General features: G+C 42.8%; 1 protein-coding gene across 1 annotated transcript in view; it reads left to right on the top strand.

The window, feature by feature from the left end:
• CLGN (calmegin) overlaps positions 1-16,060 on the top strand; it is a 629,426-nt gene that overhangs the window by 51,893 nt on the left and 561,473 nt on the right. The window contains 1 exon segment of the mRNA XM_029603388.1: positions 12,336-12,409. Within this exon segment, the coding sequence (XP_029459248.1) occupies positions 12,336-12,409 (74 nt within the window).

The raw sequence follows: 16,060 nt of genomic DNA, 5'->3' as shown, positions 1-16,060 counted from the left end.
CTTAATGCTCAAACACCCTAAACTGGGGAGTGAAGTTTTGGGCATGTCTGAAAGTCCTACTATCTTAAGGTCTTTTGGTTGGAGTAGGTAGTGGAGGAAGTGGATGTGGATTTGTAGGATGGGGAGCTGTCCTTTGAGGTTGAAGCTTCCCTCAGTCATTAGACTTGGACAGAGGAACTCGCTTCTCGTATCTCCCAGGTTGTTTCTACTCATTGGATGTTGGAATTTTCTGAGGAGGAACTCATCCTCAAAGGGGTTAGGAAGCCACATAAGACTTTTTCCTTTCCATAAGGCAGTATAGTGCCTAGTCTTGTTGGAATGGGGGTGTTCAGCCCCCACCCCCCAAAAAAATTCTCAAAGGGAATAAGATCTTTAACAAGCTGTATTCTCTTCTGGCAGAGGACAGTGAAGGTTTGGTTTGCATTGCCCAAGTCAGTGCCCTGGTTTTGGCCTTGACCCTCAAGATTACTTTTCAGTTGAAGAGGGCACAGTCCTTAAAGATCCTCAGGATAGAAGGATTAGATCACTCTTACAGCAGTCTTTCTGTGCCATAGCCTTGGTTGCTCAGCCTTGGTGGTTAAAAAAAAAAAAAAAAATCACAAATGTAATTGTTCCTTGGAAGAAGGAGTGGTGCCTTCTCAGTTTAAAAGATGGCTTATCTGTCCTATATTGAAAGGTTTACATTTGCCCCCAGAGAAACCAAGTAGTTACACTCCCATCTCAGTACTACATTCCCTAGGGAAAATATTGGAAAGCATAGTATTCAATCAGTTCACTGATTATGTTGAAAATAATAGCATACTACATGAATGGCAGTGTGGGTTTCATAAAGGACAAGGAATAAAGACAATAGAGAGGACAGAAAAAAGGGAAGGAGTAGCTCTTTATGTCAAAAACAATATGCAAGCAACTGAACTGCAAGGAAGATGGGCTAGAGAAGAAGCATTATGGGCTGTCCTAAAAAGAAAAAAAAGATGGCGATCCATTATAACTGGAGTAGTTTACAGGCCTCCGACTCAAACGGAAGAACTAGACAGATCTGCTTGAAGACATCCAAAAGGTGGGAAAGAAGGAAGACGTGTGGATAATTATTGGAGATTTTAACCTGCCAGACGTAGACTGGAGTATCCCTTCTGTGGAATCTACCAGAAGTAGAGGGATAGTGGATGTCCTGCAAGAGGCTGTGTTCAAACAAATGGTAATGGAATCCACGGGGGAGGGAGATATACTTGACCTGGTTGCCGCATCTCCAAAAAGATATAGTTGCAATGGAGAAGGTACAGAGAAGGGCGACCAAAATGTTAAAAGGGATGGAATAGTTCCCTTACATAGTAACATAACATAGTAATGACAGCAGAAAAAGACCAAAATGTTCCATCTAGTCTGCCCAGCAAGATTCCCTTTTGCTCGGGTACAGGGAGCAGCTGGGTCAGTGAGGGGACCGGGAAGTGTGGCGACACACCTGCATATGCTTCGCGACGCACTGGTTGGGAACCGCTGCTACAGAGGATAGGTGAGTCTCTTGGAGCTCAGCCACATCAGCATGCAAGGACTGCAAATATTTTAATATCTTTTTCCTGTTGATAAGGTGCGAGAGGCTATTAACATTGAGGGAAATTTATCTGCAAGGAAGAAGCAACAGAAGTCATAATAAGATATGGAGACATAGGCAACACAATATATTTTATTATTAAAAGTAAATAAGAGATTAAAAGCTGCCCTTTCATATATTTAATGGTTTAAAGGTTTTTAGGTTTTCTTTTGAGGGAAAGTTTGCCGTCTACCCTTAACCCTTGCCTCTAGGTAGGCGGTAAGTTAGCAGGTTAAACGCGGGGCAAAATGGCAGGGTAAAATAGCGATAGTCGGGGCGCGCGTTACTGTATGGGAGGGAATAGCTAATTCGATCGTTTACATCTGATATACATGCCGCGTGCGGAAGGGGTTACCTGGGGATTTAAAGAGGCGGTAAGGATGGATTAGAACATAAGAACATAAGAAAATGCCATACTGGGTCAGACCAAGGGTCCATCAAGCCCAGCATCCTGTTTCCAACCGTGGCCAATCCAGGCCACAAGAACCTGGCAAGTACCCCAAAAACTAAGTCTATTCCATGTAACCATTGCTAATGGCAGTGGCTATTCTCTAAGTGAACTTAATAGCAGGTAATGGACTTCTCCTCCAAGACCTATTAGTAAAAATTTGTAACTTATCATTAAAATCATCCATTGTACCTGAAGACTGGAGGATAGCAAATGTAACCCCAATATTTAAAAAGGGCTCCAGGGGCGATCCGGGAAACTACAGACCGGTTAGCCTGACTTCAGTGCCAGGAAAAATAGTGGAAAGTGTTATAAACATCAAAATCACAGAACATATAGAAAGACATGGTTTAATGGAACAAAGTCAGCATGGCTTTACCCAGGGCAAGTCTTGCCTCACAAATCTGCTTCACTTTTTTGAAGGAGTTAATAAACATGTGGATAAAGGTGAACCGGTAGATATAGTATACTTGGATTTTCAGAAGGCGTTTGACAAAGTTCCTCATGAGAGGCTTCTAGGAAAAGTAAAAAGTCATGGGATAGGTGGCGATGTCCTTTCGTGGATTGCAAACTGGCTAAAAGACAGGAAACAGAGAGTAGGATTAAATGGGCAATTTTCTCAGTGGAAGGGAGTGGACAGTGGAGTACCTCAGGGTTCTGTGTTGGGACCCTTACTGTTCAATATATTTATAAATGATCTGGAAAGAAATACGACGAGTGAGATAATCAAATTTGCAGATGACACAAAATTGTGCAGAGTAGTTAAATCACAAGCAGATTGTGATAAATTGCAGGAAGACCTTGTGAGACTGGAAAATTGGGCATCCAAATGGCAGATGAAATTTAATGTGGATAAGTGCAAGGTGATGCATATAGGGAAAAATAACCCATGCTATAATTACACGATGTTGGGTTCCATATTAGGTGCTACAACCCAAGAAAGAGATCTAGGTGTCATAGTGGATAACACATTGAAATCGTCGGTTCAGTGTGCTGCGGCAGTCAAAAAAGCAAACAGAATGTTGGGAATTATTAGAAAAGGAATGATGAATAAAACGGAAAATGTCATAATGCCTCTGTATCACTCCATGGTGAGACCGCACCTTGAATACTGTGTACAATTCTGGTCGCCGCATCTCAAAAAAGATATAATTGCGATGGAGAAGGTACAGAGAAGGGCTACCAAAATGATAAGGGGAATGGAACAACTCCCCTATGAGGAAAGACTAAAGAGGTTAGGACTTTTCAGCTTGGAGAAGAGACGACTGAGGGGGGATATGATAGAGGTGTTTAAAATCATGAGAGGTCTAGAACGGGTAGATGTGAATCGGTTATTTACTCTTTCGGATAGTAGAAGGACTAGGGGACACTCCATGAAGTTAGCATGGGGCACATTTAAAACTAATCGGAGAAAGTTCTTTTTTACTCAACGCACAATTAAACTCTGGAAATTGTTGCCAGAGAATGTGGTTCGTGCAGTTAGTATAGCTGTGTTTAAAAAAGGATTGGATAAGTTCTTGGAGGAGAAGTCCATTACCTGCTATTAAGTTCACTTAGAGAATAGCCACTGCCATTAGCAATGGTTACATGGAATAGACTTAGTTTTTGGGTACTTGCCAGGTTCTTATGGCCTGGATTGGCCACTGTTGGAAACAGGATGCTGGGCTTGATGGACCCTTGGTCTGACCCAGTATGGCATTTCTTATGTTCTTATGTTAACTTATCCAATCCTTTTTTAAACACAGCTATACTAACTGCACGAACCACATTCTCTGGCAACAAATTCCAGAGTTTAATTGTGCGTTGAGTAAAAAAGAACTTTCTCCGATTAGTTTTAAATGTGCCCCATGCTAACTTCATGGAGTGCCCCCTAGACTTTCTACTATCCGAAAGAGTAAATAACCGATTCACATCTACCCGTTCTAGACCTCTCATGATTTTAAACATGATTAAAGGGGATAGTGTATCGCGGGTTGGACTAACGCAGCCAAAAAGTGAGTAGAAAGCCGGTTAGGAGCAGGGTAACCGCGGCCTCACTTTACTATATTGAGCTGTAAATGCGTGGAAAACATCTGGACTGTGCTTCTAGGATGGTATTTTTTAACAATGTCCATGCCTATTGCACACGTTTTACCATTGTGGCTGCATCTTGTTTTTTTCTAACTATTCCTTTTGAAGGTTTAGTGCTAGAGCTGTGGTTTTACTTACTGTTTCCCTTCCAGTCATTAATTCAAATTTGATCATATTATGATCATTATTGCCAAGTCTCCCCACCACTGTTACCTCTCTCAGCAAATCCTGTGCTTCACAGAGAATTTGATCTAAAGTTGCTCCCTATGTCATCTGTTCCTGAACCAATTGCTCCATAAAACTGTCATTTATTCAATCCAGGAACTTTGTCTGTGAAGCATGGCCTTTTTCACTTACCCAGTCAATATTGGGGTAATTGAAATCTCCCATTATTACTGCACTGCAATTTGGTTAGCTTCCCTAATTTCTCTTTGTATTTCACTGTCCGTCTCACCATCTTGGCCAGGTGGACGGTAGTATACACCTATCACTATACTCTTTCCCCAACCCACAAGGGATTTCTACCCATAAAGATTTGTGCATTTAGTCTCATGCAGGATCTTTATCCTATTGGACTCTGCCATCCCGGACTTAAAGTATCATTCTGTCACCAAGATGCTCCTCTGTCATTGCGATATAATTTGTACCCCGTTATAGCACTATCCGATTAGTTATCCTCTTTCCATCATTTCTCTGAGATGCCAATTAAGTTTGTCTGTCATCATTCACTGCTATACACTCTAATTCGCCCATTTACTTCTTAGACTTCTGGCAATAACATACAAACATTTCAAAGTTTGTTTTCTGTTTGTATTTACATTCTGCTTTTCAGTTGACAAGGATAAATTGGAATCTTTTAACTCAGTTGATTTTTTAATTATAGACATTTGGACTACTTTTCTTATTATTGGAACCTCTCTGTTGGAATGCCCTAACCCTAATGCTTCATTAGTATACTTTGAAGATACCTGGCTCTGAGTCATCCGCTGCTGAGACTGTCGGCTTTCCCCTTAGAGCAGCTTTTAAACTAGAACAATCTCCTTTTTAAAAGTTATCGCCAGCAGCTGGGTTCCTCTCTTCCCCAAAAGGTTCCCCAGTTCCTTACAAAACTGAATCCCTCTTCCTTGCACTATCGTCTGAACCACGCATTGAGTCTCCGGAGCTCTGCCTGTCTCTTGGGACCTGCGTGTGGAACAGGAAGCATTTCAGAGAATGCTACACTGGAGGTTCTTGATTTCAGCTGTCTACTTAAGAATGTTAATTTGGCTTCCAGAACCTCTCTCCCACATTTTCCTGTGTCATTGGTGCCCACTTGTACCACGACAGCCGGCTCCTCCCTAGTATTGTCTAGCTAGGTGACATGTGAGGTCCGCCACCTTCGCAGCAGGTAGGCATGTTTCCCATCGATAGCAGGGCTGAATTAGCCATGCTGTCATGGGATCTGTCAATCAGGTCTGGGAGGCGGAGCTTGTCAAAGCAGAGATCAGAGCTTTGCTCTCTGCGGCTGCGCGTGTGTTCCCGCGCAGGAAAGTAACGGAATCTCCTCAGTCTGTTCTTTCCGCACGCGGAGCTATTCTTCTCAGAATTTATAAAACAAAACATGTCAAAATCGGGGTTTAAGCCCTGTAATTGTGGCAAGGTAATGTCGGTCACGGATGGCCATGACCGATGTTACCGATGCCTAGGACCAGATCACAATCGGGAAGATTGTGAATTTTGCTCGAGGATGTCACCAAGGGCACTGAAGCAAAGGGCCTACAGACTTCAGGAACTTTTTTGCCTCACAGGAGCCATCGGAGGCTCATTCGTCACCTGGCCCTGCGATTTTATCAGCTCCCTCAAAGAGGGCATCATCGTGGGATCCTCAGTCCTCCAACTTTGGAGGTAAGGAGATGACAAGCCGACAAAGGCCATCAGATTTTCAGAAATCCATAGTGCCAAACTCGCCGGCGCAAGACACATTGGCGCCAAAAACTTCTGCTCCTAAGGCGTCTTATGCGCATACAAAAGTGTCGGCGCATAACACTTCGGCGCCTGAAGAAGTATCGGCGCACAACAGTTCTATGCACATGGCGCCGAAGACACTTGTGCGCACGACGCCGAAGGACCCTGCACGCACGGCGCAGAGGATTTCTGCGCGCAGGGTGCTGAAGCAGTCCGTGCACACAATCAAAGGAAACCCTATGCGCACGGCGTCGTCAACATCTGCGCGCATGTCGCCAACATCACCTGTGCGCCCGGCGCCATCCATATCTATGCGCACGGCGCTGGAGACATCGGCGCGATCACTCTTGCGCGTACGGAAACAGAAAGATATGCGCACCAGTCTAGATCCGCGCATAAATCCAAATCCGCGCATAAGACACATGAGCACCTATCTCATGTATTATAAAATGAGTTGAAATGAAGACGTGGACCCTTTCACAGGTCTTCTTCAGCCTCTTCATCAATAACCTCACCTCGTTCTGGTACTTCCCTTTCTTCAAGAGATAATTCGACAGAGTTTACAATAAAACATAGAAAACGATCACCGTCTTCAAGGAGAAGTCATTTATTTATTTATTTATTTATTTATTTTGGTTTTTATATACCGGAAGTTCCTGTATACAATACATATCACTCCGGTTCACATTTAACAGAAATAACTATCGCCGGGGAGGCGGTTTACATGGAACATATCGAATTAATAACGGATAATATATAATAAGTCATACAGACTCGTTGTCACGCTATTATCATAAGCACTCACGACACTCCCACCACAAAAAGTCGAAAGAGGAGTGCAACATGGGAAGTAAGCCCTTTGACTTCTAAATCATCTCATATACCAACTTCAAATACCTTCTCTCACAAAGAGGTAATACAAGTTGCTTCCTCTACCGCTTCTACAGCTTCAGAGGATTCGAGGGACATCATATGTGACGAAAAAACGGAAAGACCATAAAGTATATACTACTTTACGTCAGAACACACCAATGCACCCTAAAGCAGGTGGGTCACAAGAACCAGATGATCGTACAATAATGCCCCCTCGTACAAAAGAGGCATTTTATCAATTGTCCCAATCCTTAGCAGGGTTTTATGAAACTCTTCAGTCATCATTCAAAATGACTAATATTGCTGCTGATAGTTCTCTGGAACATAAGACGCAGACTAATAGAGAACAGTCGGTGGAGCCTCCAACATCTCCCATAACAAACCAACCAGCTTCACCAAATTATAAACGAGATACATTATTTGATTCTCCTTCACCGCAAGCATCCCCATCTACGGGATTCCCATCGGATCCGCAGGAACAACCTCAGGAGCCGTATTCCCCTCCAGAAGACCTCATATACCCAAAATTTCTGGAAAAATTAGGTACAATACTGCATCTAGAGGTCCAAAAAGAGACAGACCCTAGGTCAGAAACCCTAAAAATTTTTGACACTCCAGGGGAACCAACATCTCTTCCACCACAAGAGCTCCTGCATTCAGTCTTACAAAAGTCCTGGGAAACACCTTACACAATTGCAGCAGTTTCCAGGAAAATGGACATAATTCCGTATGAGGAAAACATCACCGTACTCTGTACCACAATTACCTCATGCTTCAATTGTAGTAGAGTCGGCGATGCAAAGATTTAAGAAAACAGTCACATTCCTCATACCCACCAGGCAAAGACAACAAATATTTGGATGAGTTTGGCAGGAAAATATACCATAACTCAATGTTGAATGCTTGAATTATGCACCATCAATTCTACATGGTACAATACCTATATGAGTGCATACAAGCTATAAAAGATATGCTTTCCTAGACTGCGGATCAGATACCTCCACCTCTTCATGACATGGAAGAGTGTTCTCGTCACCTTTTGAGGTCAATCTACGAAGCATATGAAACATCGTCTAGTGCATCGGCAACAGCCATCGCAGCCCGCAGACTAGCATGGTAACTATCAAGTTCCATACGTGAAGATTTGCATGAGAAACTAATGAACCTACCATGTACAGGAGAGAAACTGTTCGGAGAACGATTTCAGGACACAATGGGTAAACTAAAGGAGGAAGCTCTAGCAGTACAATCATTAACATCACATTCTAACTATTCGACCATACGTCGTTATATTGGATCTACTCGTAGGCAATCCTATGCCAGGAGACCCTACAGATCTTACCAGACCTTTCGTACACAGACTTACCCTGCGTACCAGCGTCCTGCTCCACAACAGAATACCTCAAACCAACGTAGAGGTAAACCACATAATCAGAGACAGGCACAAAAACCGGCTACTACAGTGAAAGCAACTTCATCTTTTTAGTTACTCAACCACCACCACAACATCAAGCACCACCCGGCAGGATTCATTCCTGCCTGACAGCCTGGGAGAGAATAATATCCGATCAGTGGGTTTTGGAGATAGTACGTCACGGCTACCAACTCCAGTTTGTCACAAAACCCATATTACCTCATCTTTCCACTTTCAAGATTCACAACTTCCAACCACAAATGGGGGAGGAAATTGCTTTGCTTCGCAAACAGGCCATTCAACAAATTTACCCAGGGACCCAATCAGTAGGATTATATTCCCCATACTTCCTCATACCCAAGAAGTCGGGTGCCCTTCGCCCCATCCTAGACCTAAGGGAATTGAACAAATTTCTCACCAAAGAGAAATTCAAAATGGTATCATTGAAATCAGTCCTTCCTCTGATCCAAACCAACGATTGGATGTGTTCCATCGACCTGAAGGATGCTTAAACACACATTCCAATCCATCCATCCTCGTGGCGTTACCTATGCTTTTGCTACGACCATCAACACTACCAGTACAAGGTTCTCCCCATTGGACTATCGGCTGCACCCAGGGTGTTCACCAAATGCATGGCAGTGGAGGTGGCTCATCTCAGACAACAAGGTATAACAATCTTCCCATATCTGGACGATTGGAGTTGGGGTGATTATGAGCCAAACATCTTACTCGAGGACCTCCATCGAGTGATACAATGCTTGCAAGAATTAGGATTGGTGATCAATTTTCAGAAATCACACCTACAACCAACACACAAGTTACAGTTCATAGGAGCATGCCTGGACACTACGTGCAACAGGGCATACCTACCAAGCAACAGAATATCACAATTCCGTCTTCTGTTACATACCTTGAACCATACTCAGAAGCCTTCAGCGAGACAGGTTTTAATAGTCCTCGGCCACATGGCAGCGGCGAATTTCATGGTTCCCAACACCAGGCTACACATGAGACGCCTGCAATGGGGCTTGAAACGTCAATGGAAACACTTGCAACCATTGACCCAGAAGTTATTATTGACCGCCGAAATGAGGAAAGATTTAACATGGTGGCTCCTAAACTCCACCCTATCCAAGGGAGCATTGTTCAATTCCCCTCCTCACAACGCAGTATTAACCACAGATGCGTCTCGCAAGGGCTGGGGTGCACACCTCGATTTACGAAACACAAGGGTTATGGACAATCTCGGAACAGAACCTGCAAATAAATTTATTGGAACTCAGAGCGATTCGGAATGCATTACGAGTGTTCCAAGACCACCTGAATGGACGCAGGGTCATGATCTACACGGACAACCAAGTCGCGATGTTTTACATCAACAAACAAGGAGGGTCTGGTTCATGGTCCCTTTGCAAGGAGACCTTGACAATCTTCGAACATGCTCACCGAAATTGCATACATATCCAGGCAACTTACCTACCAGGAGTTGCAAACACAAGAGGGGTTAAAGGGGCTCTTAGGGAAGATAAGGCCATTGCAGAAAGACTAAATGAATTCTTTGCCTCCGTGTTTACTAATGAGGATGTTGGGGAGATACCAGTTCCGGAGATGGTTTTCAGGGGTGATGAGTCAGATGAACTGAACGAAATCACTGTGAACCTGGAAGATGTAGTAGGCCAGATTGACAAACTAAAGAGTAGCAAATCACCTGGACCGAATGGTATGCATCCTAGGGTTCTGAAGGAACTCAAAAATGAAATTTCTGATCTATTAGTTAAAATTTGTAACCTATTACTAAAATCATCGATTGTACCTGAAGACTGGAGGGTGGCCAATGTAACCCCAATATTTAAAAAAGGCTCCAGGGGCGATCCAGGTAACTATAGACCAGTGAGCCTGACTTCAGTGCTGGGAAAAATAGTAGAAACTATTCTCAAGAACAAAATTGTAAAGCATTTAGAAAGAGATGATTTAATGGAACATAGTCAATATGGATTTACCCAAGGGAAATCTTGCCTAACAAATCTGCTTCATTTTTTTGAAGGGGTTAATAAACATGTGGATAAAGGTGAACCGGTAGATGTAGTGTATTTGGTTTTTCAGAAGGCGTTTGACAAAGTCCCTCATGAGAGGCTTCTACGAAAACTAAAAAGTCATGGGATAGGAGGCGATGACCTTTTGTGGATTTCAAGCTGGTTAAGACGGGAAACAGAGTAGGATTAAATGGTCAATTTTCACAGTGGAATGTTTTAGGTTGCTATGGGAGTAGGAATGTGTACAATTAGGGTCCTCTAAATTTATTAGTGTATTCAGTATATATCTGATAGAGACTACAAGGGAATGATCAAACTCTTGATAAGGTGTGGGGAATTTCTGAGTTTAAGTTAAAGGAAGGCCGATTTATTTTTAGTGTGAAAGTGACACCTGCATATAAATTAAAGGATGAGCTAGGGGTTGGTGGGAGAGGGGTAGGAGGACTGGGAAATACAAACACACAAACTTCTGTTTGCCTGCATTTCTGACTACCTATTTAAAACAAAACACCCTAAATAATATACCCCAATAGTTTTACTTCTCCCCAATACTTTTAAGTTTTAAAAATTTCTCCTTGCAGTACTTAATAATTATTTTCAGCCACCAGCAAGGTGATCCTTTCCTCTCAGTGCCTGTCGTCCCTTGGATGTCAAAATGTTTCATGAGGTATCTGGAGGTTTCTGAACCTTTCTAAAGACTGATAGCCTGTTTTGTCCTTCATGGTGGAGGTAAACAAGGTGAGCTAGCTTTGCAGGCTACAATAGCTCGCTGGATTAAGGAGGTAGTCGCGGCCATGTATGTGGCTGCTGAAAAGCTGTTGCCTACTTAGGTTAGGGCTCATTCCACTAGGGCTCAGGCAGTGTCATAGGTGGATATTAGATTGTTGTCTCCAGTCAACATTAGCCGAGCTGCAATGTGGTCCTCCTTACACACCTTTTCCAGGCATTATCTGGATGTGCAGACCCGGGAGGACGCAGCCTTTGCATGTGTGGTTTTGACTGGTCTGCGGGCAGCCTCCCACCCTATTTGGGCGTACTTAGGCTACAACCCACTCGTCCTGAATCCATCCATCTAAATGATAGGAAATGAGAAATTACCACTTACCTGATAATTTCCTTTTCTTTAGTCTAGATGGATGGATTTTGCTTTCCCCTCTTGGCTGCCGAATGAATGTGTTATCATCATCCTGTGAGGCTACGTGTTACAGGGGTTACTGGTAAGTGTTCATCCAGTCTCTAGATTAGTGATCATTCATTCTTTGCCTGAGTTCAGTGTTTCCTGTTGGTTGAGTACAGAAATGATTATCTGTTATTAATCAAGTATTTGCTAGTCTGTCCACAATTGGCTTTTGAAGAGACTACTGGCAGGCTGATGTCAATGCAGGAGTATATATACTGTGATGTCAGTTTGCTCCTTTTCCATCTGCTGGTAGAGGTGCATAAACCACTGGTCCTGAATTCACCTGTCTAGATTAAGGAAAAGGAAATTGTAAGGTAAGTAGTAATTTCTCAATAGTTTTGCTCCCCTTTCCATCAGGAGAAAAATAATTTTTAAAGCAGAAGCCTTGCACCAGAGCTCAGCCTGCCAATGACCACTCAATCACACATCACTGAAAGCCATTAACTTTCTAAGAAAGTTCTTGAGCTCTGAGCCAATGTGATGGATTCATGTGATCAATCTGTGTGACTCATTGCACTGCTGTTCTTAGAGAATGCAAGTTAGTGTTAATTGATTCTTTTTTCTTTTCCAACTTATATGCTGCTAAATGTAACCACTCTAAATTAGTAAACAAATATCTGGAAAAGTAAAGAATTCATGATTTGAAAATGATTCTTTAGTATAAAGTAATTTATTTTTTTTTAAATACCAGAAACTATATGCTCTTGTGAAAGTTTTATGCATTAGAACATAAGATTGTCTGTTGTTGGTCAAAAATATTTGTTTATAAATGTCTTTAGGTTGAATATAAGACTCCAGTGCCTATTGGGGAAATATACTTTGAAGAAACCTTTGATGATGGGGCATTTGATGGGTAAGTGTACTTTAAATAGTAAGAAACTGAGGTCAATATTCAAGAGGATCTAGCTGGCTAAGTCATAGATTTACTAAACTGCGATAAGGCGATATCGCAAGTTAAGCATGTAATGTGGATTAAATGCTGTTTATCACGTGATATCTGTGAAGATTTCTTTCACCTATGGAAATAAGATGCTTTGCATGCATAACATTGCCTAATGCATGCAAAGCAGCTTATATATAGGCAATCTTATGTTAATAAAATAGCATGATTGAGGGAGTTGTAGATATTTTCCTGAGGGATCGTTAGGATGTTAACGTAGGTCCCTGATGGTCCCCCCCCCAAAAAAATTAAAGAGCCAAGGTGTACAAAATACACCTCTGTATGCTTCACTCTGAGGCAGCTCTGGTCTCCAAAATTAAAAAAAATTAAGGGAAACCACACGGCAATGGCCTGTTCCCTTCTCCCACCACTTCCTCCTAATAAACAAAAGTGCCTCCTTTGGCTTTAGGAACTCATCTCTTCCCCACCCGCAAATAATTTAACATCTTTGGGATCTGGTGGTAAGCTCCCCAACCCCCAAAAAATAACCCTGGTGGTCTTGGTGGGGAGGGGTGCAGTAGATTGCTTCCAGACCCCCGCTGGACCACCAGGGGCTTTTGGCAAGTCTTGGGGACCCTCCTGACCCCCACCAGACTTGCCAAAAGTCCAGCGGGGGTCCGGGAGCGACCTCCTGCACTTGGACCGTCGGCTGCCAGTATTCAAATTGGCGCTGATAGCCTTTGCCCTTACTATGTCACAGGGGCTACTGGTGCCATTGGTCAGCCCCTGTCACATGGTAGGAGCACAAGATGGCGCCGGCCATCCAGTGCTCCTACCATGTGACAGGGTCCGGCCAATGGCACGGATACCCTGTCCCATGGTAAGGGCAAAGGGCCATCGGCGCCATTTTGATTAGTGGCAGCCGACGGAGCGGGAGATCGCTCCAGGGACCCCCACTGGACCACCAGGTACTTGTAAAAAGGGGTCGGGAGGGTGGGGGAAGCTAAGGTATTAGTTTTAAAGGGTTGGGGTGGCTGTAAGACTTGGCTGTTTAAGCAAGCATTCCCGGACCCTAATTAATCTCTCACATTGTCAACATATTTCCCTCAATCATACTAGTTTCAGGAATTTGTAATTAACCCCTTACTTAGTCAACATAGTTTTCTCAGCTAGTCTAGTTGCTGAAATCTGTAATTATCTTACCGACGTTATCCTTTCCTGCTATTTCTCTCTTCGCCCAGTTCAATCACCCTTGTTATTTGTAACTGCTTTTCTCCGCACCTTAGATACAGTTAGAAGTTATTTGCACCCCTGTTATACTGTAAACCAGCATGATGTGATTGTATCATGAATGCCGGTATATAAAAAAACCTAAATAAATAAATAAATTTTTGTGTGCCGTTTTTCCCGCCCTCCCCCAAAACGATAAGAGAAACCCCACGATCAATATCGTGGGGTTTCCTATCGTTTGGGGGAGCCCCCAATTTCTGACTATTTTGAAAAATATCGTCCGATATTTATTTTCAGTCGTCCGAAGCCCGATTCACATCCCTAGTCTCCTGTCTCTTATAAGTGTGAAAAAAACTTTTAAAAATCCCCACAGAACTTGAACAGTTTCCTCCTCCAGCTCTTTAAAATATGTTAAAAACATTGTTCCTGGGGTTTTCCAATCCATCTCTCCTTCCCTCTCTCCCTACACCCTTAAAATATTTTTTTTAGAAATGTCCCCATGCTGTGGCCCTTTCTTTCCCACCTCTTGCATTGTAAAATGTCCCTATGTGACAGCAACCCCTTCCTTCCAACAGTTCATAGTTGTCGTCTTGCCTTCCCTTTGTTCTGCCACAAGGCAGGGATTCCATATCTAACAAAGGGCACACACGTCCGTACTCTCTCCCCCTTTGGTCCAAAAAAGGTTTTGACCTGCTAGATTTGGAAGAATGTGCAACTAAATATTTGTTTTAAGACAACCAGCTCAAAAATAGGAGATTATATAGCTTATTCAGTCAAGGGCTATTTGAAAATTGACCCCTAAATTTATTTCTCTGTCTTGTAGTTTTTGCACCAAAATCCAGGTAATCTATTTTTTCAGATTCACCCAGGGTATTAACATTTTCTTCCTGCGTGCCAAATTTGAACTTCTTTTAAATAATTTCCAACCTCTGTATGATTGATAGCATGAACAAGTAGGGAAAGCATGTAGATGCATGGCTTTGGGAATGCTTTCCACCAATATTTGTAGACAAAGTTGGAGTGGGAGGTTGTTGGGAGCAGGGGGGCAATGTCTAGCAATGTAGGGTGGTGTTGGGGGCGGGCAGGATGGTGGAGGGTTGGAATGTGGGTGGGTTCTGGGTAGGAACTTTTGTGGGTGAGCCATGAAGGAGTGGTGGTCTAGTCAAGCAGGATGGAAGTCCTCAAGGGGTAACGACATCAGATGGAGCCCAGCACCAAACTTTTATCTCAAAAGTTTTTAGAACTTTGAGCATGCCCCACTTGGTATGTACAGAATACCATACTGAAAAGAAACAAATGTGTGGCACAGCGTAAACTGTTCTGTTATATATAATTTAATTATTATTTATTACAAAACAAGATACAACAGTTTATGATATGAAGAATATAGAACCCTGACATGGCCATGTTTCGCACAGTGGCTGTGTCAGGGGGATCGGTGGGCATTCATATCATAGTACATTAATGTAAATTCATCTCCTGAAAAATCTTTTCGGATACAGTTCAAAAATAGGGTTGAACACCTGCTAGTCTGGTAGTGTAATACCTCTAGTTCTTGAAGTGTACTTTGTTCAGTGAGGGTAATTGTTTAATGTCGCTTCTCAAAAAGTCTTCAGCTTATTCAGTTAATGACAAGAGGTAACTTGAGGGTATTGGTGGGGGACAGTCCTGATGTGATTAGCTTCAGCTTATTCAATCAACAACGAAAGGTAACTTTAACGTTGGGAGATGGTTCTAATGTATATCGCACAGTGTCTGTTCGAGCACAAAGCTTTATTAAAGACTTTCCAGCAACATTTCTTGCAGCAGCTAGTGCGACTGTATACTCCGAATGCCGTACTGCCATGCATCCAAAACTGGGACCTTTTCAGTTTCACCTATTCCATAGAGCCACTGGTTGCAGATCTTGGCTCTCCTGCACTCCTTGGATAATTGGGCTTCTCAAAGGATATTTAGAATGGTAGTCTTCACCCATGGATGACATCATCAGATGGAGCTCTGTCTGGAACTTTGATCTCAAAGATTCTAGAACTTTCAACATGCCTTACTGAGCATGTGCAGCTAAAGTTATCACCCTGCCCCATAAGCAAAGTCCCTCAGTCTTTTTTTTTTCTCCGAAGCTGTGTGGTCACGGGAGCTTTCTCACAGTATTCAGCTTTGCTCTCTCCTCCACAGTTTTTGTAATTGATTTTTCTAGAGCTGCAGCTGTTTTTCTTTTCCTTAACTTAGGGTAGCTCTATTTTCTTTTTCCTCTTCTTTCCACTGTCACCAAGCTGCATGGCGGGCCTTCGTTGCTGTGCAGCCTGGCAGTCTGATACCAACTCTTATTAAATAATAGTGCAATTGCAGTTTATTTATTATTTAAGTGTTTTTATATACCGGGATACGTTGGGA

The sequence above is a fragment of the Rhinatrema bivittatum genome, chromosome 1 (genome assembly GCF_901001135.1).
Source record: "Rhinatrema bivittatum chromosome 1, aRhiBiv1.1, whole genome shotgun sequence".
In the NCBI taxonomy this organism is placed as follows: Eukaryota; Metazoa; Chordata; class Amphibia; order Gymnophiona; family Rhinatrematidae; genus Rhinatrema; species Rhinatrema bivittatum.
The sequence above is the reverse complement of the archived record's forward strand: the minus strand, read 5'-3'. Positions and strand labels throughout refer to the sequence as shown.